Source organism: Bos indicus x Bos taurus, chromosome 1, assembly GCF_003369695.1.
Source record: "Bos indicus x Bos taurus breed Angus x Brahman F1 hybrid chromosome 1, Bos_hybrid_MaternalHap_v2.0, whole genome shotgun sequence".
NCBI lineage: Eukaryota > Metazoa > Chordata > Mammalia > Artiodactyla > Bovidae > Bos > Bos indicus x Bos taurus.
In genome coordinates this window covers 87712029-87738758 of record NC_040076.1, presented here as the reverse complement: position 1 = coordinate 87738758, position 26730 = coordinate 87712029, and the positions used below count along the sequence as shown (strand labels likewise).

The 26730-nt window shown below is 38.0% G+C and overlaps 1 protein-coding gene across 3 annotated transcripts in view; it reads right to left on the bottom strand.

The window, feature by feature from the left end:
• Positions 1 to 2568: 2568 nt before the first annotated feature.
• The window catches only part of ZMAT3 (zinc finger matrin-type 3), a 38898-nt gene continuing 14736 nt past the window's right edge, over positions 2569 to 26730 (bottom strand). For 2 of the 3 annotated variants that reach the window (XM_027540505.1, XM_027540511.1), the window contains exons 3-6: positions 15825 to 15944; positions 12535 to 12701; positions 12313 to 12413; positions 2569 to 10013 (exon numbers count right to left, since the gene is read on the bottom strand). In XM_027540505.1, coding sequence (XP_027396306.1) covers positions 9802 to 10013; positions 12313 to 12413; positions 12535 to 12701; positions 15825 to 15944 — 600 coding nt within the window. In that variant the 3' untranslated portion in view covers positions 2569 to 9801. The remainder of the gene's footprint in view (positions 10014 to 12312; positions 12414 to 12534; positions 12702 to 15824; positions 15945 to 26730) is intronic. The other variant, XM_027540519.1, reaches the window with a different exon arrangement.

Here is a 26730-nt window from a genome sequence, read left to right as displayed (position 1 = left end):
AATTATGTTTGCTTAGTACCATGGAGTTTAGTTTGTATACTGTCAGCATGATTTACACATCTGGTAACATTTGCCCCTGTACCTAATTTTTTAAATTTTTCAACAATCTTCTTTAATGAGAGGTTTTTCTAGTCCTTTCCTTCTAGACTTTTGTTGATTATCATTTTAACAGTTTCCATGCTTGTTTTTCACAAACCCAAAAATGTGTGAATGATGGATTCTTTAAAGCAAAATAGACATTTTTAAAAACATCATAAATCCATACACATATATGCATACAGGAGCTTCCCTGGTGGCTCAGACGGTAAAGAATCTGCCTGCAATGCAGGAGACCCAGCTTCAGTCCCTGGGTTGGGAAGATTCCCTGGAGGAGGTATGGCAACTCACTCCAGCATTCTTGCCTGGAGAATCCCATGGACAGAGGAGCCTGACAGGCTCCATGGAGTCACAAAGAGTCAGACACAACTAAGAGACTAACACTTTCACTTTTCACATATGCAAATATATACAAACATATATATCCTGAATGCAGATCTGCTACGTTCCTCACTCTGCACACTTTGGCAGCTAAAGCTGTAAAAGAATACACTCAGTATCTCCCAAAGACATACCTGCCTTTGCTTTGTGTACAGATAAAAACTCCTTCCCACCACTAGGTGGTTTTTAAGCCAAAGATCCTTCTTCAAAGATAGTGTACCAACCACATTCAAACGGTTAACTGTAAGATTTAGAGAGTCCACAGGGTGGCACTAGATACCTTTGGTCAAAGTCCATAACCTAGTAAGCTACTTCTAGAAAACAGGGATAGAAAAGGGCCTCCGGCATCAGCAAAGATTAAAAACTGAAGCTAATATGAAAGACATCTTGTTCCTGTCTGGAGGGATGGCTGCCAGCCAAAACACATTTGAAACTCTAATTATGTACTTAAAGACTTATCCAAAATGCCAAGCAGAAGTTACAGAGTGCCCGTGGAGGAGCATATTTCTTCCAGTGGCAAATTTCCATCTGTTCCTTTGGACATACTTCATTATAAGTATTTGATCATCTTAATACATATTTCCATTTACTCCTCCCTAATACACATCTCTCTCTCTCTCTCTCTCTCACTCTCTCTCTCTCTCTCTCTCACACACACACACACACACACACACACACAATAGAGTATATTTTTAGGTAAATTTTTTTCCTTGTAGAGGGTAAGAACTCATAATCATACCTCTATTAAATAATATTTATACTTCAAAATAGTTACTTGCCTTTATCTTGTTTGCAGTTCCCAATTTTCAACAGTTTATGAATATCTCACAAGAGGAACAAAACTCAGTGGGTTCATCCTCACCTCAGATGATAAAAATCTTAAAACTTATCACAAAAAGACCTATTTCTGATCTTAACACTCTTATATCAATTCATAAGAGACTGCGAACATTTAGTGTCAGTCCTCTCCACACAGGCAAGTTGAAAAGATAACACCCAGTGCTTGACCTTGAATAGATTTTCAGCAAACAAATAAGCCTTAGAAATGCCTGAAGAAAGAAAATCTGACAAGCTCAAGTGGTTAAAAACTATTTTCATGTTCATTATCATGACTTTAAGCTAAAAATCTCTTGGACATGATTTCATAAAATGTGCTGATGCCTTGAGTATTTTACAACACAGATTCAATGAGCTCTGTTCTCTTCATTCAGAAACATTTTTTGTGCAGACACAAGAATTTTTCCCACGACAGTAAGTGTATGTGTCTTGCATCCCGATTAAACAAAGCACAACAGCATCTTCCAGGGCTCTAACCTTTTTAAAATGAGCATTTAAGCTGAAAAGCACATTGCATGCTGTCAACCAGAGTGCTTCAAAGACCATTCCTCAATAATACATTGTGTATGTAAGCTGATTATATTTGCAAAAGTATTTTATATATGAACACCCAAAAGATTATTGGGCATATTTGCCTCTTAATATGTGTTTACTTCCAGAAGCAACAGTTACAGTCCTGCTAAGCAACTTTTCTCAGAATTTGAAGGAAAGATTAAACTTAAATCTAAAAATTAATCTATCAATAAAATTGAGAACTTGCTCCAATTGAGTGAGGAGAACTCCAGCAATGGTAGAATGGGGTAGTGGTCAAATCTACCATTTTGGTAGGGTCAACTCTACTGCATGCCCAAGTAGGTGACAATATACTCTGAGTTCAAGAAAAAAGCTGTGGCCTGTGGCTCAGTCATGTCTGCTGACTTTTTGCGACCCCATAGACCGTAGCCCACCAGACTCCTGTCCATGGGATTTCTCAGGCAAGAATACTGGAGTGGACTGACACTTCCTTCTCCAGGGAATCTTCCCAACCCAGGGATCAAACAGCGTCTCCTGCAAGTCTCTTGCATTGGAGGCATACCCTTTACCACAGAGCCACTGCGGAAGCCCCATGAGTTCTAGAAGCAGGTGGCAAATTACATGCAGATGGATAAAAGGTGAATCCTCAGCCATCAACCATCTGCATCAAAAATAACACCTCAGCACCTCAGTGCTGACAATGCACCTTCTTTCTTTGATCCCCAACTCACAACCAAATGATTTGCAGACAAGACTCAGAAACTCTTTTATTAAGTTGAACACAAAATGACTGCTATAATAACGTCAAGCCTTTATCAGAAATCAGTACATAAATGAGGATACACAGCCAAAATGAGCCATCAACAGAAGCAGTGTAAATTTTAAATAACTTTCAGGATTCTCTATGCAATATGCTTAAGAAAATAAAACCAAAAGAGCAATTTCAATTTCACAGTTCACAGTTGATTGGCTTCAATCCCAAGACATTTTTGTCATTTATGTAGCCTCAGAACACAGATTTCCAAAGTGATGACTGGCACAAAGCCCCAACAGCATACACAGATGTTAAATCCCTGTATGACATTTAGGGGAAATTGTAGGAAACAAACCCAATTTCATACAGTTCTGGCAGGCATTTTTCAGCTATATCCTTTATCAGAAACATCATTCTAGGGAAACAGTAAAAGCAATTTTAAAAGTTTGCCATGCCATTAAATGAAGGGTTGTAAAGTTTCCCTCGGCTCCACGATTTTATTCTCTAATTTAAAACAATGAGCTAAAATGCAACATTAACAGTGAAAGCAAAATTAGTTTTGCTTCTGGATCTAGAGCATACATCAGAGAGAGGCAACTTATTGTCTTAGCAGACACATGGAATGCTTTAGAGCAGAGTCTGCCACACTCTAGTAAGGCATTTCAAAGCAGACACCCCATACCCAGACTAAATTACTATGGTCAGCTGAGGATATCACAAGGTGGACACCAATTAACACAGAATCAACAAGAAATTCTTACAAAATGACACACATTTACAAAACCACAGAAAGATGCTCAAGTACCAAAAGAAGGTAAAATAATGACCAGCCACTCTAAAAGTTTTGTTCCTGTAAATGCCAGATTTTCAGAATAGAACAAGCCACTTTATATGTGCTTTGCACTAGGATAATATTGTTCATCCGGACACATGGGGTTTCTTTTCCTTAAAAAAATATATCATATAGAGAATATACATATAATCAGTGATATAGAACATTTATTTTCACTAGTGAGGGGGTCACTTAAGCACTTACACAGAAAGAGTTATGAGTGAATCATGAAGGTTATGTAAATGTGAAAGGAAATCTGATAAAACCTGTATTATTAGTATTTAACAGCAAAGTGAGATTTTTAGCAGTTGCATTGACTTAATGAGAAACTATGACCATGGAAAAATCTTTTAAGTTCAAAGAATTGTAAAATGTCCAAAAAAATGAAAGTCTAATTAGTAAAAATACATAGTTTCATTTTAAGCACCCTAAAGGGAGTGTTTATTTTGAAAGCCATGAATTTTATCAAAGAGCACAAGAATATGAATCCAGGATATCAAAATTTCAGTTCTGACTTACCCACTGAAGCTTCATAATCTGCAACAAGTCACTTAAATTCTTCTGATTTTGTCCACAAAATAATTGGCATAAAAATAAAGGCATATGTCAATAATTTTTTCCTAAACAGTACTAGAGTAAAGCTAAAGATGGTTACTAAGGCTTACAATTTCAACAACTCATTGTACAGTACAATCATTTTTAATCCTGCTAATTATGGCTAAGAGAAAGCATGGGCAGTTACAATTCTCCGGGAATTCAAAGGCTTTAGATAAACGAATGGTTTCAACTTTCTAAACTACTCCATCTGTTCTTCTAGAGTTGTTTTAAACAGCTAATCGTCTGTGGGGCTGACCCTTTATGCCGCTCTATTCTCTGGTAGAACAGGTGAAAGTAGTAAAGCGAGAAATGATACCAGGAGAAAAACGCAGCCGCAGATTGAAATGAGGTATAAGCTGATTTAATAAACCCCAACCAGTAATTTACAGTTTTCTAAAGAAGCTGCATAGTTGAGCAAACATACATCAAAAAAGAGGGATAAAGAAAAAATTCTTAACACGAAGCTTTAAAATGTATGACAATTAAGCATTAAAATGACCAACACCAAAAAACTTCAGTTTGAAAAGGAGTTGTCTTCCCTCACTCTAAGCATATACAAAAACAGAAACAAGAAGGCTAAAGTCCACAGGAGAAAAAGACATATGTTAACTGGCTCAGGTTATCAACTTCATACACTGCTTGTTAAAAGATGTTAATATGTAAACAGATATTAAACTATAACTAATTATGCCTATGCTGAATTGTTTAGGCAAGTATCTGAAATTTACACTAAAATGTATATATTTTTAAAACTCCATTGTTCAACGGATAAACAGAGGGACAGACAAATATATGGTAATATAAGTACTGGAAAATGTTAATAGTAGAATCTAGTGCTAATATACTGTAAAATTCATTAAGTTTAAGGTACATTTAAAATTTCTCATAATAAACTGTCAAGAAAAATGTTAGTATTTCTGCAGTAAAATTAATTTAGCAGTGCATTTTAGAGACTCAAAGAGTACAGGCAATTTAGAATTTTAAATTCATTGAAGTAAGGAAAATTTTACTTTAAAACATCTTGAACCTGATTTGTGAAGATACCTGTTTTAAATGTAGAGATGAACTATAACAGCACAATGAATAAGTATTATGCATGACAGTCTTCAGTTCATGTGCAAATACATAATTCTATCCTCTCTACAGTATTAGATAAGACAGTATTTGAAAATGACACTGAAATAAAGTTTTTCCAAACATCAATATCAAGCTCTTCCCAATCCATCACACTATCGATCACTACATATAAATACAATGCAGATCAAAGTGGAAAAAAAAAATCAATGACCGTTGCCAGCCTTGGACAACTGGATTCATTTTTAAGATGTATGGTTCCTGATTAATTATCACATAGTTTTACTCAATATCAAATTGAGATTGCATGAATAAAAAAAAAAGATGTAAAACATAGAATTCACACAAAGCTTTGTTATTCCAAGCTCCTATTTTATGCATTGTGACTAATGGCAATAATTCTATCATCTCTTCTTTCTGTGAAATGCTAAAACTTGCTAAAGGCACTCATAATCTGGGCTTAACAAAGACAGGGTCACATGGGACCATAAGCCAGTATTTTTTTGGTAGCTACCCAGAAGGGGAGTTGATAAATGATCCTCCCATTCATAGCGGCAAGACAAAGTCAAATAGCTATGAGTAGAAATGTCGTATGAGAAGCTATTTACACAGCTATTTGTCCATTTAGTAAGACTGACAGTGATAGCTCACAATGACAGGGGTCCACCACCAAAAAAATTAAAGCAACAAGACATCCTTTACGATGCATGAAACATCTAAATGGTGATTTGGCTGGCTGAAAAAAGAAAAGCCAGCAAGATGGAATCTTTTTAAAGTATCTGTTCAAAAGCCTGCATTAAACTTTTACCTATACTGACAAAACATTTCTCTACTTCTAAAGTAGCTCTGTTGTCTTTCGTATATGCCCCACCAAGTTTTTAAAAGGTCCTTCCAGCCTGTGTTCTGACACTGAGGAAACAAAACAGATTAGGTTCCAAATCCATCACTCTTAGGCCTCTCTGTAGAGGGCATTATGCAGAACAGTTACATGTCTCCCCTGACACAAGCGAGACTCGTTTTACATGGGTCACTGAACAGTCCTCCAACTGTCGTTGTTCATAGTCCCTGCTGATTCAGGAGTGAGGGAATCATTAAAACCACCATTAATCCTTCGAGTCTATCTACATATGAAGATTTAATCAGATACACAATATATATGTATATACACATACATGTGTATATATATGTATCTTTAATCCTAGTTCAAAGTATAGATACAAGCAAGCACACCAGTATTGCAGAACAGCTCTATAAAATAAGGTGGAAGATCTCATGCTTTCCTTTCAGCTGTTTAAGTTAGAGGGACATGGAGATGATCTCAGACAGCCATGATTGATTTTTCATTCAATCTCAGGGTTTCAAAAAATTCTAAATGGTTTTCTAAGTTTATCAACTAAGGAGAAGGGGCAACAGTGAGGAAGAGTTGGAGGAAGTTTTTGCAAATGGTATAGGACAGTTATTCACCTTGCAGATTTCAGTGCAATAAGAGACAAATAGACACACGTCATAAACAACATGCACATATTTACAAGTTATAATACAGGACATACAAAGACAAAACCAACAAAACATTTTCTGTTCAATGTGGAGTTGGAAGGATCACATGGCACACTCAGCTCTGTAACTGAGTATTTTTGAAAAAACACTTAGAAGACATAAGCAATCTAATCTTTTAATCGGAACACCAAAATTTTTCCTTTACATCTTCTTGCCCTCGATATTTTAGAAGAGTTTCTAATTGTTATCTTCAACATTGATTTCTGAATGACAAAGTACATGAAGATATTCACAAAGAGACTTTGATGCTCTGCGTTCTTCTTGTAGATCTAGAACTAGAATCTACTTATTTGACTAAAGGTTTTCCATCGGTTAGGCCTCTGTCCATCCTTGTATACAGTACGTAAAAAGATATTAATGTGATTCCTGGGGAGCACAGGGTGCAAATTCTAAAGGATATTACAGAGCAGGACCTGATTTTACTAAACGAAACTGACAGAGATCACATACCACTGAGTGCAGTACTAACAGCCTTCTTTGACAGGAAAAAAACAACACTGTCCATAAGGAATGCATGAGCATGAGAAACTGTAGCATGCAGAGGTGTATTTACCTATGCATTTCCTTTCTGACACCTCTGTCACCATCTGTTTCACCTATGGAACAAGGAGAATGTTGCAAGGTAACAAGCCCAAAACACAACCCACTGTCATAGAGATTTGTGATTCTTTTTTTGGATGTGTATGTAACCTTTATAAACATGAAAGTTATTTATCAACTGCTAGAGTTTGGAAAGTAAGGAGCAAACCCAGCTATTGTAGGCAATATGGTTTCTAAGGTGTCATATAAAGCAAACATCAGTCTTGTTTAGTGCAAAGAAATAGAACAAGTAAGAAATAACACTATAAATCTAACTTTTTTCTTTAAAAGAAAATGCGTTTATGCATTCATAACATCCATTAAGAGCACTGAGAGACTAGAAACCTGAATATGCAAGGCCAGGAAAAACACCAAGGCCTTAAGTCCACTGCTATTACATATATAAAACGAAATTGTTAAGTGGGGACAGTAGAGAAGATCATTCCATTAATTTTATCTGCAAAGAAAAAACTGAAAGTGGATGAATGCCACTTGTATAAAATGTAAATTCTTATCCACAATCTTTTACTGTTATCTAAGGATTCAATGAAATCTTCTCTATGGAATCACATAAAACTATACATACATAGATTTATATATGTGTGTGTACTTATGCAACTACATACATATATACACACACATACATATACATGTGTATACATATATGTAGTCACACACAGAGAGGGGAAAAAAGAATTTTTAAATAATCATAGAACCATGTGGCCAGCACTGTCATATTAAAATCTACCAAAAAATTACACTTAGCAGCAAAATGAGTAACCTACTAATCAATAAGAGAAGCTCTAAATTGCTCTAAAATAATCAATTATACTTCATAGCTTACTGCAAAAAGTGTTATTATACTGATTCACAGGTCTCGATAGAACTTCAACAGAACATTATTTCATTCTTCTGCTCCTGGGAGAAAATAAAACTTCTAAGTAATTCTACTTTTAGAATTAAAAAACCATGACTTCAACAGAAGGGTAACTTGAGAGTGTACCAGAGAGTGTACCAGTGTACCAGTATCACAAAACTTAATTTTAAATATGGGTCTAGATAATTCAAAAATTGTTCAGCAGTACTAAAGGAATGGAATGATGATTATAATTTTCCTTCTCCTTATCTTTTTGCCGATAGAATTTTTAAGGAAAAATAGGAGTTTTATTTTTAATTAGTAATATAAGCAATCAAAAGTGACTTTACCATAGTGCAAAGATATTGCTCAATATAAACTTCTATGAACATGGCCTTTCAAAAGGAGTATGGATGAGCACCCATCTTATCCATGTAAATATAGTAAATAAGTAAAATACAGTTAGTGAAAGTTCATAGAATCCTCCATTGGTTAATCTAGACAAAATACTAGAGCTTCTCATTTTAAAAACAAAAAGCAAAAATAATAATACTGTTCTAATTATCAGATATGAAAGTAATCTATATTTTTATTAATCTATATCTTCAAAGAAGCTGAATTATAAAGAATAATGCCAAAGTTCAGGTATTTTTCTATTGGAAATGCTACTAAAATTTGATTAACTGTTTTAAAAAAATTCTTTTCTTTCTTGGAAATAGTAAAGTAGTGATATTTTTCAGGACAGTCTACAAATTAGCAAGACAATGAAGAATGTGAGTATAATTTAAGGATCTGTCTATCTAAAAAGTCTATCAAAACAAATATCAAGGGTTCTGAACTTACGGTTGAGACCATCACATAAGTGCATGTTATCATCATGAAGTAACTCTAAGTTGAAAAATCAAATACATTTCATTTCCCAACACCAGCTGAAAAAAATATATTAAAAAAAATCACATCTATCCTAAACTTATTGGATATTCAAATATGGGGCTTGGAAAACCTACAACACCGTTCTGGGACATGAAAATGAGCTAATTGGATAAGCTAATTCAACTGGGGGAGAAAAAAAGAGGAGAAAAGAAGGTGAATTTAAATGTGCGAAATTCACAACTGAAAATCAAGTTTCGCTATCTGGAAGTACACAAACACATTAGAAGTGTCTGAATCCACGAGAACCTGCATTTCAATAAGGAAGGGACATGATAAACAGAAAACACTGTTCTGGGCAAGATTCTAATGCAGTTTCCATAGTATATCCTACTGACAATTCATTGAGTTGAGATGGTAGTTCCAAAGAAACCTTAGGAAACTAAAATCTTTGCTTACCTGCTTTTACTGTGATCTGAAGCAAAAACTCGATAAAATTATTTAACAATACATAACACTAACACTGTAAAAGAATATGAAGTTTTTAAATAGTTAAAGCTCTATGTGGTCAGGCTACTAGTTGACCAGAACTTGGTCAAGATAAAAAGGTATGTCTCATGGGGTAGGTAGGTCACAGGCTTAAAGCAGCTCAACACAACTGACCTGAAAAAGCATCATGACTTAAGCACATTCTCTTCCTTCCCCAATTCTGACACCTTATGGTACCACTGCAGGTTATATGTATAAACATTAAGCAGAGGAATGTACTCATATCAAAAGAACCACAAAGCAGGGCATGTTGACATAAGGCGAGCAACAGGCAGGACAAGCTGCTCCATCTGAATATGACAATCCCTATACGTAGCCCAGATTCTCCATCTCATTCCTGTACCGCTGTTCAGACACCTTGCTTTTATGTTGCTTGCTCTCTAAATGCTGCCGGAATTCCACCTCTTCGCCAGCCCCGACATTACACATGGAGCAGTAAAACTGGCCGCTTGGAGTAACACACATGGCCAGATCACGTGGAATTCTCTGCCGAGAGCGGGGATTGAAGTAAGGACCTGCTGAAACAAAGAGACAAAAGTAATATATTCACTTCAAAATACTCACTAAGCGAATGATGGTCTGACCAATTACCACTGTAATTTGTAATTCTAACCTCAAAGTATAAAATTCACAGATTCCTAGTTTGAAAAAAATGGGAAGTTAACAGGTTTTTTTAAATTACAATTTTATACAGGTTCAGTCTAAAAAGCTAAAATGACTCTTCCAACTATTGTCAGAAATGTTACTGTGGAGCAAACCCAAACTCTAAATGGCAATGTCTTTAAAAAGTGAATATAATTTTAGAAATACTTTCATTTCTAAGCATTATATCAAAAGTTATATCATTATACTAATACTTTAATCCAAAAATTCTACTTCTAAGAATTTCACTAAGAAAATGTTGATAATTTTTGCATAGAGATTTATCAATGAGGACATTTATTTAACTAGAGTTTATAAAAGTTTTTTGGGGGAGGGTAAGGATAAAGGAAAGATCCAAACATACAACTCATGTATAATATGTATATCATATAAGAAACGAATCGCCAGTCCAGGTTCGATGCATGATACTGGATGCTTGGGGCTGGTGCACTGGGATGACCCAGAGGGATGGTATGGGGAGGGAGGTGGGAGGGGGTTCAGGATGGGGAACACGTGTACACCTGTGGAAGATTCATGCTGATGTATGGCAAAACCAATACAATATTGTAAAGTAATTAGCCTCCAATTAAAATAAATAAATTTAAATTCAAAAAAATCATAGTAATGAATGTAATGAAAAACTAAACAGTCACTAAAAACAATGCTATAGAAAACTCTGTAATTACAATATTTGATTATAATATGCCATTACACTGAACAAGAATATCACAAAATATGATCACATGTCCATTTTAACAGAAGTAATATACACAAAAATGTTGATGGAATTATTGATAATTTTATTTTCTTTTTTTATATAACTGACTTAAGTTGGACCATTAGCTCAATACTTTTCTGCTTTCCTACTATAATAATAAACATTTAAGGCTTTTCTCAAAATGTTACTTAGACTACATGCTACAAATTTTGATACATTTTTATTACAATTTGATTCTAAGAATGTTCAATCACCAGTATGATTTTTTCTTTGGTGAGAGAGTTATTTAGAAATGTTTTAAAACTTCCAAACACATAAAAATGTTGTGTTTTTAATATTATTGACATCTCATTTACTTGTACTCTGATCCAAGAACATAAGTCTAAATGGCCTTCTGTCCTAAAGGTTTTTGTTATCTTTTTTTTTTTAATCTAATGCTAAGACAGCTATTCTGGCTTCCTTCATTTCAACTGAATATTTTCTATCTAATCTTACAATTTTCTTTTCACTGGGACTTTAAGTTTACATTTATTGCAACAATGATAAATGTTTCAGACTTTCATGAGACTTATTAAATTGTGTTTTATATGTCCCCTTTTTCTATGCTTCTTTTGCCTTTCCAATCAATTTGTTGTTTGTTTTACTGTTTACATGATTGACCTCTGCTCATATGTGTGTGCACTGGAGGCTGGGGTAGGGAAAGGATGAAGGACTACTCTCCCTACTGAAGATGATCAGAAAATGCAGAAAATATTCCTATCAACTAGTAATTGTGAACTAAAAGTATGTATCAATCACTGAGGAAGCATTTGCAAAACACACACACGTCTGAGTCCCACTCTAAATTTACTGACTGAAAATCTCTAAGTCATGGTTCAACTATGTGTATTTTATAAAAAATTCCCCAGATAATCTGAGTCACTCCCCTGGTTAAACACCACTGCTACCATTTTTATTTTCCCTAATAACTGAGGATTTAATGTGGTGCAGCCTGAAACCAAATATTTCATTTTTATACTACATTTAAATATCTCAGCTGGCAAATACCATAAGTAACATAAAGGCACTAAGATAAGACACTTTAAAACACAGACTCGGTTATGTGAAATTCTTGTAAATCAAGTATACTTCAACTTTTTTAAAAGTTGCATTTTGGGTCTTAGAACCCAAGGATGTATCACCTTTCCATTTAACTCATTTCTTATTCTTGGTTCTTTGAAATAAAGTCATATTCTTGATGTAAAAAAAATTAAATAAAATCAAAATAAATAATACACTAAATAGGAAATAAATAAATAAGACCTGAAATAAACACCAGCTTGAAAAGCCACTAGACCTATTCCACAAAACGAAAGCTAATCCCAAATTCTCAGGGCTATCTATTACCATAAAGGAAATAAAAATAGTGGACACCATTTGCAAAACATAGCCAAGGCATGTGAAAAGCCACAGAATACCTGAATTATTCTGTACTGCATACATATTTCTCCTATTAGGCATCATCTTATATTCATTCCCTTCTTTTCGGGTCCGCCGTTGACCGACCTCTGAGGAGTCTCTGGAGAAGAGACATTTTAAAAGAGTGAGACTTCTAAACAAGGCTCCCTTTCAACTCTTTTTCTCTAGAGACAGTGAGTCTCACATAACACTCTGGCCTAAGAGAAAACGGCAATACCTACGAGAATGAGTTACTCTGAGCTTCCGCCAGCCGCAGCCTCTTGGCATGATTCTTGCCTTGATAGTGAGCCTGGGCCACAGCCGGAGAACTGAAGGAGGCATCACAGAGCTTACAGTAATCGTTTTCTGTGGCCAGGATCACTCTGCCTCCTGGCTTAAAGGAGCCCATCTGACAGCAAAGACACAACAAACAAGGTTTTAAAGTGTGGACTCTGTTCTCTTCTCAAAGTTCCTTCCTTCTAAGAGCTGAAAAATAACCCGTTATGGCATGACCATAAGCACTCAGCTTTATAAGGACAGGAAATTGTTCGTTTCAGAAAGAAAGAGGAAAAGACTGGGAGACACTTAATTGTGGTTTTGCATTACAATCACCTGTGTACCAAGCTGATGAATGCCTCATTGCTATTTTCATTGAAGAAATTTCAGAAAAGAAGTTTAAAAACCCAGCAAGGAAAATTTAGGTAGCACAGGTAAGGTCTAAACTCACATTACCAGAGAGAAAAAGTCTTCCCAGAATCCATTAACAAGCATGTACTAAATGCCTACTATTTATAGGGCTTGCAACCTAATACAAAAGTGACACACAGATATGTATAAAAACTAAACCTCTATCCTCAGAGTCTATAAATTAGCTACAGATATAGTATGTATAGGAGCAGGAGCTGGCAACCCACTCCAGTATTCTTGCCTGGAGAATTTCATGGACAGAGGAGCCTGGCGGGCTACAGTCCCTGGGGTTGCAAAGAGTCAGACCCAACTGAGCAGCTAACACATACAGAGAGAGAGAGAGAGAGAGAGACAGAGAGACAGAGAGAGAGAGTGTGTGTGTGTGCGTGTTGCTCAGTTGTGTCCAATTCTTTGGGACTCTACGGACTGTAGTTTGCCAGGCTCCTCTGTTGACGGAATTCTCCAGGCAAGAATACTGGAGTGGGTACCGTTCCCTTTTCCAGGGGATCTTCCTGACCCAGGGATCAAACCCTGGTCTCCTGCTTTGCAGGCAGATTCTTTACCATCTGAGTCATCAGGGAAACCCACAGATACAGTATAATTTGGGGGAAATAACCAACAGGTCCAGACAACTGTATTCAGGCTGGGAAACAGTTAAGGGAAACCTAACACAATCCCTGGAAAATAGTATGCACTCAGTTAACTACTGCTGGGTTAACAAAACACGCCAAACTAGATTTTGGCTAAAGAATCAAATATGCAATAAAGAATCTGGAAAGTGTGTCATATCAGGACCAGCTGAAGCAAACAGCATTGTTTCACCTGGAAGAGAAGATTTTCTGGGGACAGGATAACTGTGTTCAAAAATCATAAAGATTTGTGCTATGAAAAAAGCCCATGGTTGTTTGCCCAGAGGGGTGGAACCAGCTGAAAACAGTCTCTAACAGGAAGGAGCCATCCAATTCTCGAGCAGCCTTCAAGAACTGGCACTGGGAAAACTCCTCAGCCTGAAGATCTCTCTGCGTATTCTGCTGTCCTCTGATTCTGTTTTTAACGTATCTCATTTACCGCACAAATTCAGGAGGATAGAACAGTGGATACTGCTATCCACATCATAAGGACTGACAATCAGAAAAGTAAAATTATACCATGGTGTTTAGGAGTAGAGGTATAAGGTCAAGAAAAATCATTGCCCCACTTTACAAAATTTGTACCACCACAAACAAGTTATCTGGCTTCCCTGGGCTTATAATAAACCTCCAAGTGAGACCGATGCTGCTGGCCCATGGAGCACACATTGAGAAATAAGTCAATACCTCTGAGTTGTTGCAAGCATTAAATGAAGTTAGGACCCAGGCCAAGAAGGAGGCAAGGAAGGAGCCATGGGCACCCAATATAAGGAAGCATTAGAAAACTTAGCAATCAGGATGAAAAAATACTTAGTGGAATATTTTCACAAATCAAAAAACTGCCATACAGCCAACAAAATCAATGAGAAACAAAATATCAAAATTTTAAATAAAGACAGGATCAGCAACAGTGTCATGCCAAACCATATTGCAGCCTAAGGCAAAAGGAAAATCAATAACACTTATCCTATCTTTAAGTTTTTGCCATTTTGTTCACTACTGACTTTTTCACATTAATTTTGCATTTTAAAAATATATTATTTATCTTGATAACTGAGTATTTTAGCTCCCTCTTAAATTCTGTGCCTAAGTCAAGCACATCCCTCATCTCACTCTGGTCCCGGGGCTGAATGAAGTACTGTCTGAAAAGTGCTTAGCAGAGTACCTGGCATCAAAGTGATTATTAATTATTATTATTATTTATGACCTAAGGGGCTTCCCTGATGGCTCAGTGGTAAAGAACCTGCCTGCCAATCCAGGGTTCAATGGGTTCAATCCCTGGGTTGGGAAGATCCCCTGGAGAAGGAAATGGCAACCCATTCCAGTACTCTTGCCTGGAAAATGCCATAGACAGAGGGGCCTGGTGGGCTATAATCCATGAGGTCTCAAAGACTCAGATACAATTGAAAGACTGAGCACTGAGCACACACATTTATGACCTATAAAAAAATAATACTTCAAAGATAGATTAGAATCCATATTGCAGAAAGTACTAAAATACAGGAATATCTTGCCTCAAACACCTGTCTCCCAAAGAGTAAATGGAACTTGGCTCTCAAGTGTGGGTCATGATACCAAAGTCCAGGAAGAGTGTATACAGGCTCTCTGTACAGAAGAAAGGGGCAGCTTCAAGAAACTGATCTTGCTGGAAGGCATATATAAAGTCAATGGGGGAACTTTTCTGGTGGTCCAGTGGTTAAGACTTTGCCTTCCCATATAGGAAGCACAAGCTTGATCCCTGGTTGGGAAGCTAAGATCTGACATGCCTCATAGCCAAAAAAATTCATAAAAAAGCAATATTGCAACAAGTTCAATAAAAACTTTAAAAAACGGTCCACATAAAAAAAAAATCTTAAAAAAAAAATAAAGTCAGTAGGATTGATCACAATCGAGATAAATGTTTAAAAATCTTTCTTTTCATTCAGGGCTTTATGTAGACATTCAGGACCATTTAACCTAGAATTTTCAAATATGCATAAAGAAAGCCTCATGAAATAATTTTGTTTCATCACTTTATGAACCATAACAAAATCCAATAAGAAGTCTTCAGATTCATGAATTTTTGCATTAAATCCAGTTATCAATGAGCTAAAAGCACCAAGAAGGGCGTTTTAGGAGTACTGGCTCAGCTGTACCTTGATGGACACACAGATGACAAACTTCATCCATGACCACCTGTGCACGGGACAGCTCCCACCCCGACACTCCAGTCTTACCTGCGGAGGGACTGAAACAGCTGGAGCAGCCACAGCTTCCACTGCATTGCTCATTCTGGCAGGAGGAGGACAGCTATTGGCTGCATAGTAATTTCGAAGTTTCTTACCATGATTTTTACCCTAGAAGTAAAATGAAATGAGTAATTACTGTGAGGAAGATGTATCAAATTGATTTAACATATTTACTAAAAAAGAAAAAAATACATGTTATTCTTTCAGAGATATGCAACAGTGGGGTAAATAGTAGGTAGACTTGCTTATTACATCTTAAAGTAGAAGACTCTACTCTTTGACTGTAACAGAATGATTAAATTTATCTGGGAGAGATAAGCGAACAAAGTCAAAAGACATTAATTTCCTATATATTTCAGGAAAACAACCATTTTCTAGTGATCTGTGTCCTCTCCCAACTTGTTGCCATTCATACGCCACTGCCTAAATATGAATTTTATGACACTCCGATCTAATCTACTTTAGAAGTCAGTAATGAAATGGATAATCCAATTACTTTTACAAAAATAGCATTTACAGAGTATCTTTTTACTTACAAAGAACTCTCCTGGGCATTAGCTCATTTGCCACTCACAAAAATCCTGAAAGAGGAATCTGTTAATGTTATTCATATATGACAGTTGAGACACTGCAATCCAGGCAGCATAGAGAACTTGCTTCCGACACCTTCACGAGGCCTAGCAGTGGGGTTGCAGCGTGAGGCTAGCCTTCTAAATCCAAAGCAAGACCCTTTTTCATACAGCATGATGGCTTCAGGATACACTGTGAACCTCTATTAAAATGGATTTGCCTCTCTCATCACGTTTCCTTTAATTTATCATTCTCAAGCTTATGGCTGAGCTGATAAAAACTGGTGGGAAGGGGCAGTCCAAAAGCATCCTAAATAAGGGTTAAACTGTATATTATTCTTTAAACTGCACTGTAAAAACAAAACATGTAGGCAAATATTTATATACCATCTACTATATATGCTGAACCCTAGAAATAAAAAGGACTAGCTAGCATATGGTCTAGAGGAGGAGACAAATATGTAAGTAGTTAAAGGAATGAGTGAAATTCCACCTTATGGCCCCTGAAATGCCATAAAGGTGCTCTTACCATTATCACAGTGACTTCCAGGGAGTCAAATCCAGTGATCACATGTGTGCCTTTATTATACTGTAACTCTAAGAAGCACAATAGTATTGATACTCCTTCCTTCTATCATCTTCTATGACTCCCTCTTACCTCCCAGCCTCTCATTCTCCAAAGGCTGCAGTATCCAATGCACTACCCTCAGCCCTCTTTTCTCTCCATCCATACACAAACCCTAGGTTATTTTACTCAGTCTCATAGCTTTAAAATACAATCAGTAAGTTCGCGATTCCTGAAATTACCTATCACTATTCCTGTTATAGACTGATTGCTTATGTCCCTCCAAAATTCCTATTTTGAAATCAACTCCCAATGGGATGGTAGTTGGAGGTGGGACCTTTGGGAGGTAATGAGGTCACAAGGGTAGAGTCTAATTACTGCCTTTAAAAGAAGATATTAGGGAGCTCCCTTGCTCGCTTTCCACCATGTAAGGATTTAGGAGAAACTGGCTGTCTGCAATCTGGAAGAGCACCTCAGAACCCACCCATGCTAGATCCCTGATCTCAGACTTCCAGCCTCTGCAACTGTGAGAAATAGATGTTTGTTGTTTGAGCCTAAGACAGACTAAGACAATCCCTGACCTTCAGAGCCGTATAGCCAACTGCCTCCTTGCTGTCCATACATTGCAGCCTTAAGAGGCATGTGTATGTGTGTGCTGTGCTGACCTGTGTCCGACTCTGTGACCCCATGGACTGTAGCCCGCCAGGCTCTTCTGTCCATGGGATTTTCCAGGCAATAATACTGAACTGGGTTGCCGTTTCCTCCTCCAGGGGATCTTCCTGACCCATGGATTGAACCCATATCTCTTATCTCCTGCACTGGCGGGCAGATTCTTTACCACTGTGCCACATGGGAAAGCCACCTAAGAGGCACATCCAACTTAAGTACGTAAGTAAGTAAATGAAGTCGCTCAGTCGTGTCCGACTCTTTGTGACCCCATGGACTGTAGCCTACCAGGCTTCTCCATCCATGGGATTCTCCAGACAACAATACTGGAATGGGTTACCATTTCCTTCTCCAGGGGATCTTCCCGACCCAGGGATCGAACGTGGGGCCTCCCACACTGGAGGCAGACACTTTAACCTCTGAGCCACCAGGGAAGATATATCCAACTTAAAATATCTAAAACATAAATTTTAATTCCCTCCCCACCACAGAACGATCTCATCACTGCCGCCACCACCATTCATCCACATGTCAGTAAATGACATTACTCGCCACCTAGTTACTCAAGAAAAGCCAAGGAGTCCTTTCCTTGATTCCATCCCTCCTTAAAGCCAACACATTCAATCCATCAGCAAGTCCTGTCAGCCTACCTCTAAAATATATTCTAAGTTACTCCATTTCTTTCCATGGACACTGAAATACCACAGTATTCCAAGCCACCAACTCTTTTCGCTTGCAGTAGGCAACAACCCCTAATGGTCTCTGGTGTCCCTCTCATCCTCCTAGTATTCTCATACCAGCCAAACTGATAGGTCACTGTCTCACTTAACATTTTCCAATGGCCTCCTACTACACTTAAAATATAATCAGCGAATCTTTCCTGTAAGCCCTTTTTGATCTGGCCCTGTCTACTTCTCAGATTTGATTTCACACAGCTCCCTGCCCGCCTCCTCATTATGTTCCTGCCTGACAACCAAACACATACACTTAAAATATGCCAAACACATCGACTCTAAGGCCATTGCACTTGCCATTCTTTCTGCTTAAAATGTTCTTTCCAATCTCTACATGGCTGGTTCCTTCTTACCTTTCAAGTCTCAGTTCAAACAACATCAAACAGCATCTTACTCAATCTGAGGTGTCACCCCCATCGAACAACACTTCCCCCACCCAACACACACATGCTGAATCACATTACCACACTGTCTGGTTTTATTTCATCATAGTACCATTTATAACTGAAATAATGTTTGTTTGCTTATTTTTTTCTCTTTCCTACCCTCTGGAATGTAGACTCCTTGAAAATAAGGACCTTGTCCATCTTGTGTACTGTTCTAGCCCCAATTTCTAGAACAATTTCTAACACATAGCAGGCAATCACTATATATTTGTTGGCTGAACAAATCACTATTAGAGTGCAAATAAGGAACAAACTGCTAAGAGAACAAAGAGAAGGGAAGGCTTACTTCTGCCTGAGAGTACCAGGGAAAGCTTCCCTGAAAGGGAGCATTAGGAGTTATCTTTTAAAATGAGCAAGTTTACTAGGCAGGTAAGGAATGAAGGGAAAGACAACTGTTAACAGAGGAACAGTGTAAGGAAACGGCAGTCTGCTTGAGATGCTCTCCAGGATCCTTTGGAAAAGAGGTAGGAGCTGATACACACAGGGAGCTAATTGTGTATGGTTTTGTCGATGATATAGACCTTGGACTTTAGAGGCAGCAGGGGGCTCTGAAGCACTTTAAGCACAGCAGTTACATGACTGAATTGCATTTGACAAAGATCATAAGAAATGGGAAGATAGAAAACAGAGCCTAAGGAATGAGGGTCCAGAAAAAAGAGATTGAGAATGTCTGGTTAATGAAGTAAAATGGAAACCAGACAACTGTGGCATTATGGAAGTCTAGAACAAGGTGTTTCAAAAAAAGAGTCTAATTAGATACATTATAACCTAGGATATTTACTTACAGGTATTCCAAACAAAAGCATACATATGAGGAAAAAGAATGGAGAAGACTAGAGATCTCTTCAAGAAAACATACATATAAGGATCTACCTATGACAACAATAGAATGGGAAAGAGTTGAGATTTCTTCAAGAAAATTAGAGATACCAAGGGAACATTTCATACAAGATCAGATCAGATCAGTCACTCAGTCGTGTCCGACTCTTTGCGACCCCATGAATCGCAGCACACCAGGCCTCCCTGTCCATCACCAACTCCCAGAGTTCACTCAGACTCACATCCATCGAGTCAGTGATGCCATCCAGCCATCTCATCCTCTGTCGTCCTCTTCTCCTCCTGCCCCCAATCCCTCCCAGCATCAGAGTCTTTTCCAATGAGTCAACTCTTCACATGAGGTGGCCAAAGTACTGGAGTTTCAGCTTCAGCATCATTCCTTCCAAAGAAATCCCAGGGCTGATCTCCTTCAGAATGGACTGGTTGGATCTCCTTGCAGGCCAAGGGACTCTCAAGAGTCTTCTCCAACACCACAGTTCAAAAGCATCAATTCTTCGGCGCTCAGCCTTCTTCACAGTCCAACTCTCACATCCATACATGACCACTGGAAAAACCATAGCCTTGACTAGACGAACCTTTGTTGGCAAAGTAATATCTCTGCTTTTGAATATGCTATCTAGGTTGGTCATAACCTTCCTTCCAAGGAGTAAGCGTCTTTTAATTTCATGGCTGCAGTCACCATCTGTAGTGATTTTGGAGCCCAGAAAAATAAAGTCTGACACTGTTTCCACTGTTTCCCCATCTATTTCCCATGAAGTGGTGGGACCAGATGCCATGATCTTCGTTTTCTGAATGTTGAGCTTTAAGCCAACTTTTTCACTCTCCACTTTCACTTTCATCAAGAGGCTTTTTAGTTCCTCTTCACTTTCTGCCATAAGGGTGGTGTCATCTGCATATCTGAGGTGATTGATATTTCTCCCAGCTATCTTGATTCCAGCTTGTGTTTCTTCCAGTCCAGTGTTTCTCATGATGTACTCTGCATATAAGTTAAATAAACAGGGTGACAACACACAGCCTTGACGAACTCCTTTTCCTATTTGGAACCAGTCTGTTGTTCCATGTCCAGTTCTAACTGTTGCTTCCTGACCTGCATACAAATTTCTCAAGAGGCAGATCAGGTGGTCTGGTATTCCCATCTCTTTCAGAATTTTCCACAGTTTATTGTGATCCACACAGTCAAAGGCTTTGGCATAGTCAATAAAGCAGAAATAGATGTTTTTCTGGAACTCTCTTGCTTTTTCCATGGGCACAATAAAGGACAGAAATGGTATGGAGCTAACAAAAGCAGAAGATACTAAGAAGAAGTGGCAAGAATATGCAGAAGATCTATACTAAAAAATATCTGAATGACCCAGATCACCACAATGCTGTGATTGCTCACCTAGAGCCAGACACCCGGGAATGTGAAGTCAAGTGGGCCTTAGAAAGCATCGCTATAAACAAAGCTAGTGGAGGTTATGGAATCTTAGTTGAGCTATTTCAACTCCTAAAAGATGATGCTGTGAAAATGCTGCACTCAATATGCCAGCAAATTTGGAAAACTAAGCAGTGACCACAGGACTGGAAAAGGTCAGTTTTCATTCCAATCCCAAAGAAAAGCAATGCCAAAGAATGCTCAAACTACCACACAGTTGCATTCATCTCACACGCTAGCAAAGCAATGCTCAAAATTCTCCAAGCTAGGTTTCAACAGTATGTGAATCGAGAACTTCCAGATGTTCTAGCTGGATTTAGAAAAGGCAGAGGAACTAGGGATCAAATTGCCAACATCTGCTAAATCACAGAAAAACCAAGAGAATTTCAGAAAAACATCTACTTCTGCTTCACTGACTACACTAAAGCCTTTGACTGTGTGGATCACAACAAACTGTGGAAAATTCTTCACGAGGTGGGAATACCAGACCACCTTACCTGCCTCCTGGGAAATCTGTATGCAGGTCAAGAAGCAATAGCTAGAACTGGACATGGAACAACGGACTGGTTCCAAATTGAGAAAGGAGTACGTTGAGGCTGTATATGACCACCTTGCTTATTTAACTTATATCAGAAGTACATCATACGAAATGCCAGGCTGGATAAAGCACAAGCTGGAATCAAGACTGCAAGGAGAAATAGCAATAACCTGTCATCAGTGGCACCATATGACACTAGTCATATGGCAGAAAGCGATGAGGAACTAAAGAGCCCCTTGATGAAAGTGAAAGAGGAGAGTGAAAAAGTTGGCTTAAAACTCAACATTCAAAAATCAAAGGTCATGGCATCCAGTCCCATCACATCATGGCAAATAGACGGGGAAACAATGGAAACAGTGACAGAATTTATTTTCTTGGGCTCCAAAATCACTGCAGATGGTGCCTGTAGCCATGAAATTAAAAGATGCTTGCTCCTTAGAAGAAAACCTATGACCAACCTAGACAGTAAATTAAAAAGTAGAGACATTACTTTACCGACAAAGGTCCATCTAGTCAAAGCTATGGTTTTTCTAGTAGTTATGTATGGATGTGGAAGTTGGACCATAAAAAAAGTTGAGTGCTGAAGAACTGATGTTTTTGAACTGTGGTGTTGGAGAAGACTCTTGAGAGTCCATTGGACTGCAAGGTCAAACCAGTCAATCCTAAAGGAAATCAGTCCTGAAAATTCATTGGAAGGACTGATGCTGAAGCTGAAGCTCCAATACTTTGGCCACCTGATGGGAAGAACTGACTCATTTGAAAAGACCCTGATACTGGGCAAGACTGACAGCAGGAGAAAAAAGAGGATGAGAAAGAGGATGAAATGATTCAGTGGCATCACAGACTCGATGGACATGAGTTTAAGCAAGCTCCTGGAGTTGGTGATGAACAGGGAAGCCTGGTGTGCTGCAGTCCATGGGGTTGCCAAAAGTCAGACAGGACACTTTGACATGACTGTCTGACCAAACTGACTAACTCACCTATGAGGACTGTTCACAGAAGGACTGTTTGTAACCACTGAAAAGTGGAAACAACTTAGGAGTCCAACTACAGGATAATGGATAAACTGTAGTCTGTTTATACAATGTAACACTATACTATGATTAAAATACAAATACTAGGCCCTGTGTGACAACAAAAAAGATTCTTATAACAAAATCCTGAATAAAAAGAACATATTGGAAAAGAAGATATGTAGGCATAATCACTTTAATGTGAGCATTAAAATATGAAACCACTACATTTTATGTAGGAAGATATATATGTAGCAAAAATACAAAAAAGTGGTGGGAGGGGAGGTGGGGGACAAAAATACCAATTTAGTATAGTGGCTACATCTGGGAGCATAAAAGCAGCTCAGTTCAGTTCAGTTCAGTCAGTTAGTCGTGTCCAACTCTGCAACCCCATGGACTGCAGCATGCCAGGCTTCTCTCTCCATCACTAACTTCCAGACTCATATCCAAACTCATGTCCATCAAGCTGGTGATGCCATCCAACCAAGAGCCAGTAATGCCATCCAACCATCTCATCCTCTGTCATCCCCTTCTCCTCCTACCTTCAATCTTTCCCAGTATCAGGGTCTTTTCCAATAAGTTAGTTCTTCCCATCAGGTGGCCAAAGTACTGGAGCTTCAGCTTCAGCATCAGTCCTTCCAGTGAATATTCAGGACTGATTTCCTTTAGGATTGACTGGTTTGATCTCCTTGCTATCCATCCAAGGGACTCTCAAGAGTCTTCTCCAGCACCACAGTTCAAAAGCATTAGTTCTTTGGCACTCAGCTTTCTTTATGGTCCAACCTTCACATCCATACATGACTACTAGAAAAACCATATCTTTGAGTATTCAGACCTTTGTCAGCAAAGTCATGTCTCCACTTTTTAATATGCTATCTAGGCTTTCCACAGCTTTTCTTCCAAGGAGCAAGTGTCTTTTAATTTCATAGCTGCAGTCACCATCTGCAGTGATTTTGGAGCCCAAGAAAAGAAACTTTGTCACTCTTTCCATTGTTTCCCCATCTATTTCTCATGAAGTGATGAGACCGGATGCCACGATTTTTGCTTTTTGAATGTTGAGTTTTAAGCCAGCTTTTTCACTCTCTTATTTCACTTTCATCAAGAGGCTCTTTAGTTCCTCTTCTCTTTCTGTCATTAGAGTGGTATCATTTGTATTTCTGAAATTGTCGATATTTCTCCCTGCAATCTTGATTCCAGCTTGTGATTCATCCAGCCCAGCCTTTTGCATGATGTACTCCTCATATAAGTTAAATAAGCAGGGTAACAATATACAGCCTTGACGTACTCCTTTCTCAATTTGGAACCAGTCCATTGTTCCATGTCCATTTCTAACTGTTGCTTCTTGACCTGCATACAGATTTCCCAGGAGGTAGGCAAGGTGTCTGGTATTCCCATCTCTTGAATAATTTTCCACAGTTTGTTGTGATCCACACAGTCAAAGGCTTTAGTGTAGTCAGTGAAGCAGAAGCAGATGTTTTTTCTGGAATTCTCTTAGTTTTTCTGTGATCTAGCAGATATTGGCAATTTGATCTCTGGTTCCTCTGCCTTTTCTAAATCCAGCTACAACATCTGGAAGTTCTCTATTTACATACTGTTGAAGCCTAGCTTGGAGAATTTTGACCATTACTTTGCTAGCATGTGAGATGAGTGCAACTGTGTGGTAGTTTGAACATTCTTTGGCATTGCCTTTTTTTGTGACTGGAATGAAAACTGACCTTTCAGATAGGAGCAACTTAGTTGGGAAAGGACACAAGTTCAATTGAACTGAAGCTAGATGACTCTAGCTTTTCATTCTAGAAGCTACATGACAAATACACATGTCCATTATATTATTTCAAATATTTTTTGTATCTGAGGGGCTTCAAAATGATTTTAAAACAGCAATAACAAAAAAAGGAATGGTTCTACCAGGTCAGCACAGAGAAGTAACAGTGGATTTGAAAAGATACAGATATAACAGATATAAAGAATAACCTTGGTAAGAACCACTTCAGTAGAGTAGTGGGGGATAAAAGACCACATGAAGGGAAAGAATGGGAGAGGTGAAAATGGAGACAACCAGTATAATACAGGCAGCTATACGGACAAGTTCTACTACAACATGGAGCAGAGAAACAGAGTACAGAGTTAGAAGGGGAAATGAATCAGTAGGAAAAAAAATTTAAGATGGCTTAGGCTTGTTTGCATGGCAACAGGAGGAAGTCACTAAAACAAAAGAACAGATATGCAGGACCTATACCACAGTTACAGAACCACAGTCCATAAAAAGGCAGAAGAAAATGAGGTACACAGGATTACAGGAGGGATCAACCTTAGATAGTATCAGGCATTTAATTCCAAACCAGTATCTACAGCAGTATTTGAGCAAATATCGCATCCATACATTAATGATAACAATGGCGACTAACAATTTTGAGCACTCATGTGACAGGTAGTGTTCTAAACACTTTATCAATATTATCTCATTTAACCATCATGAAATCTCTATCAAGTAGGTAAAATTACTGTCCCCATTTTACACATTAGGAAACTAAGTTCAATGAGTTAATCATTTACCCAAGAGTTTTCAGATAGCTCCATAGAGGCTGCCTAGATTTGCGTTTCTCCATACATCCTCCACAAACAACACAGAACAATAAGAAAGACAAAACACAAAATCCATGCCCTCCATACAACTAGAAGCCACAGAATGCCCAGACTCCAAAATAACAGTAAGTAAAAAAGAAAAGACATCAAATCCCAATGAGTAATCACTCATGCTCCTGCCACAAGCCTTCCCAGTAAGCGAGAGCAGTCCAACAACAACCGAAGGACACAGAGAAGGAGCTTGCAGCTAGATTATAAAGCTAAGATTGCTTTATAACCACCACCAGAAAAAGTAAATCCCCCAATTTTATAAATATTAAAGCATGATCCAGTCACCGACTGCTAGACAGGGACTTAAATGTACACAGGATCTGAAGTGGCTATCTTCAAAGTGGCTTTTAGAGGAGAAAAAGGCAAAAAGGAGGGGAGCAGCACCCTTTGGCAACAAGCAGGTGAAGAGGAAGAGAAGCAATGGGAAAAGTCAGCATCCTCAGGACAAAAAAGAACAAAGCAAAATTCAGACGACAGGACTTTCCAGGTGGTCCAGTGGCAAAGAATCTGCCTACCATTGTAGGAGACACAGGTTCAATCCTTGGTCCAGGAAGATTCCACATGCCTCAGAGCAGCTAAGCCCATGTGCAATAACTACTGAGCCTGTACTCGGGAGCCCACAAGCCACAACTACCGAAGCCCGCACATTCTGGGTCTTGCGTGCCACAGCTAGAGAGTAGCCCCTGCTCACCACAACTAGAGAAAGCCCTTGCACAGCAACAGTGACCCAGTGCAGTCAAAAGTGAATTTTAAAAAAAAAATCAGAGGACATACAAACACTCTCCGGACCACCATAAAAAAAAAAAATTATTAAAGAACTGGACTTTGCTACAGTGATAGAAGAGGTTGCCACTGAATTATGAATCTCATAAACTACCCAAAACCCACATACTAAATACACAAAAAGAAATCAATTCTACACAAAGTTACCAAAAAAATACATCTCAGCAAATGAATTACACCTCCAAAACAAACAAAAAGAAACAAAAGAAAACAACACTCCAAACAGAATTAAATATATATTCAAACAAAACTTGGGGATATAAAAAAAATCACCTTGAAATAGGAATTCAAATTGTACAAAGAAAAATTAGGCAAAATATAATGAGAAATGAAAAGAAGGATAATTAAATTCTAGAAAGTAAAAAGTACTTATATCCAAAATGAGGAGTAAACCCAACTGTCAAAGAATAGACTCAAATGAAATGTAGTAAGAGGCATTGATGAAAGACGGAAAAGCAGTCAAGAAAATAAAAATGATAAAAATAAAAAAATGTAAAGGGTCAAGAGAGGAAGCAATAGAAGTGGAAGACAAGAAAGAATGACTTATATAGAACTGGAGTCCCCAGAGAAGAAAAGCAAAATCAAACAATCAAACAGAACTAACATTTGAAACTATAATTGTTCAAAAGCGTCTAAAATTGTCCAAAAGTAAATGAAGATCCGAATCTACATATTGAAAAGGCATGCCAGGT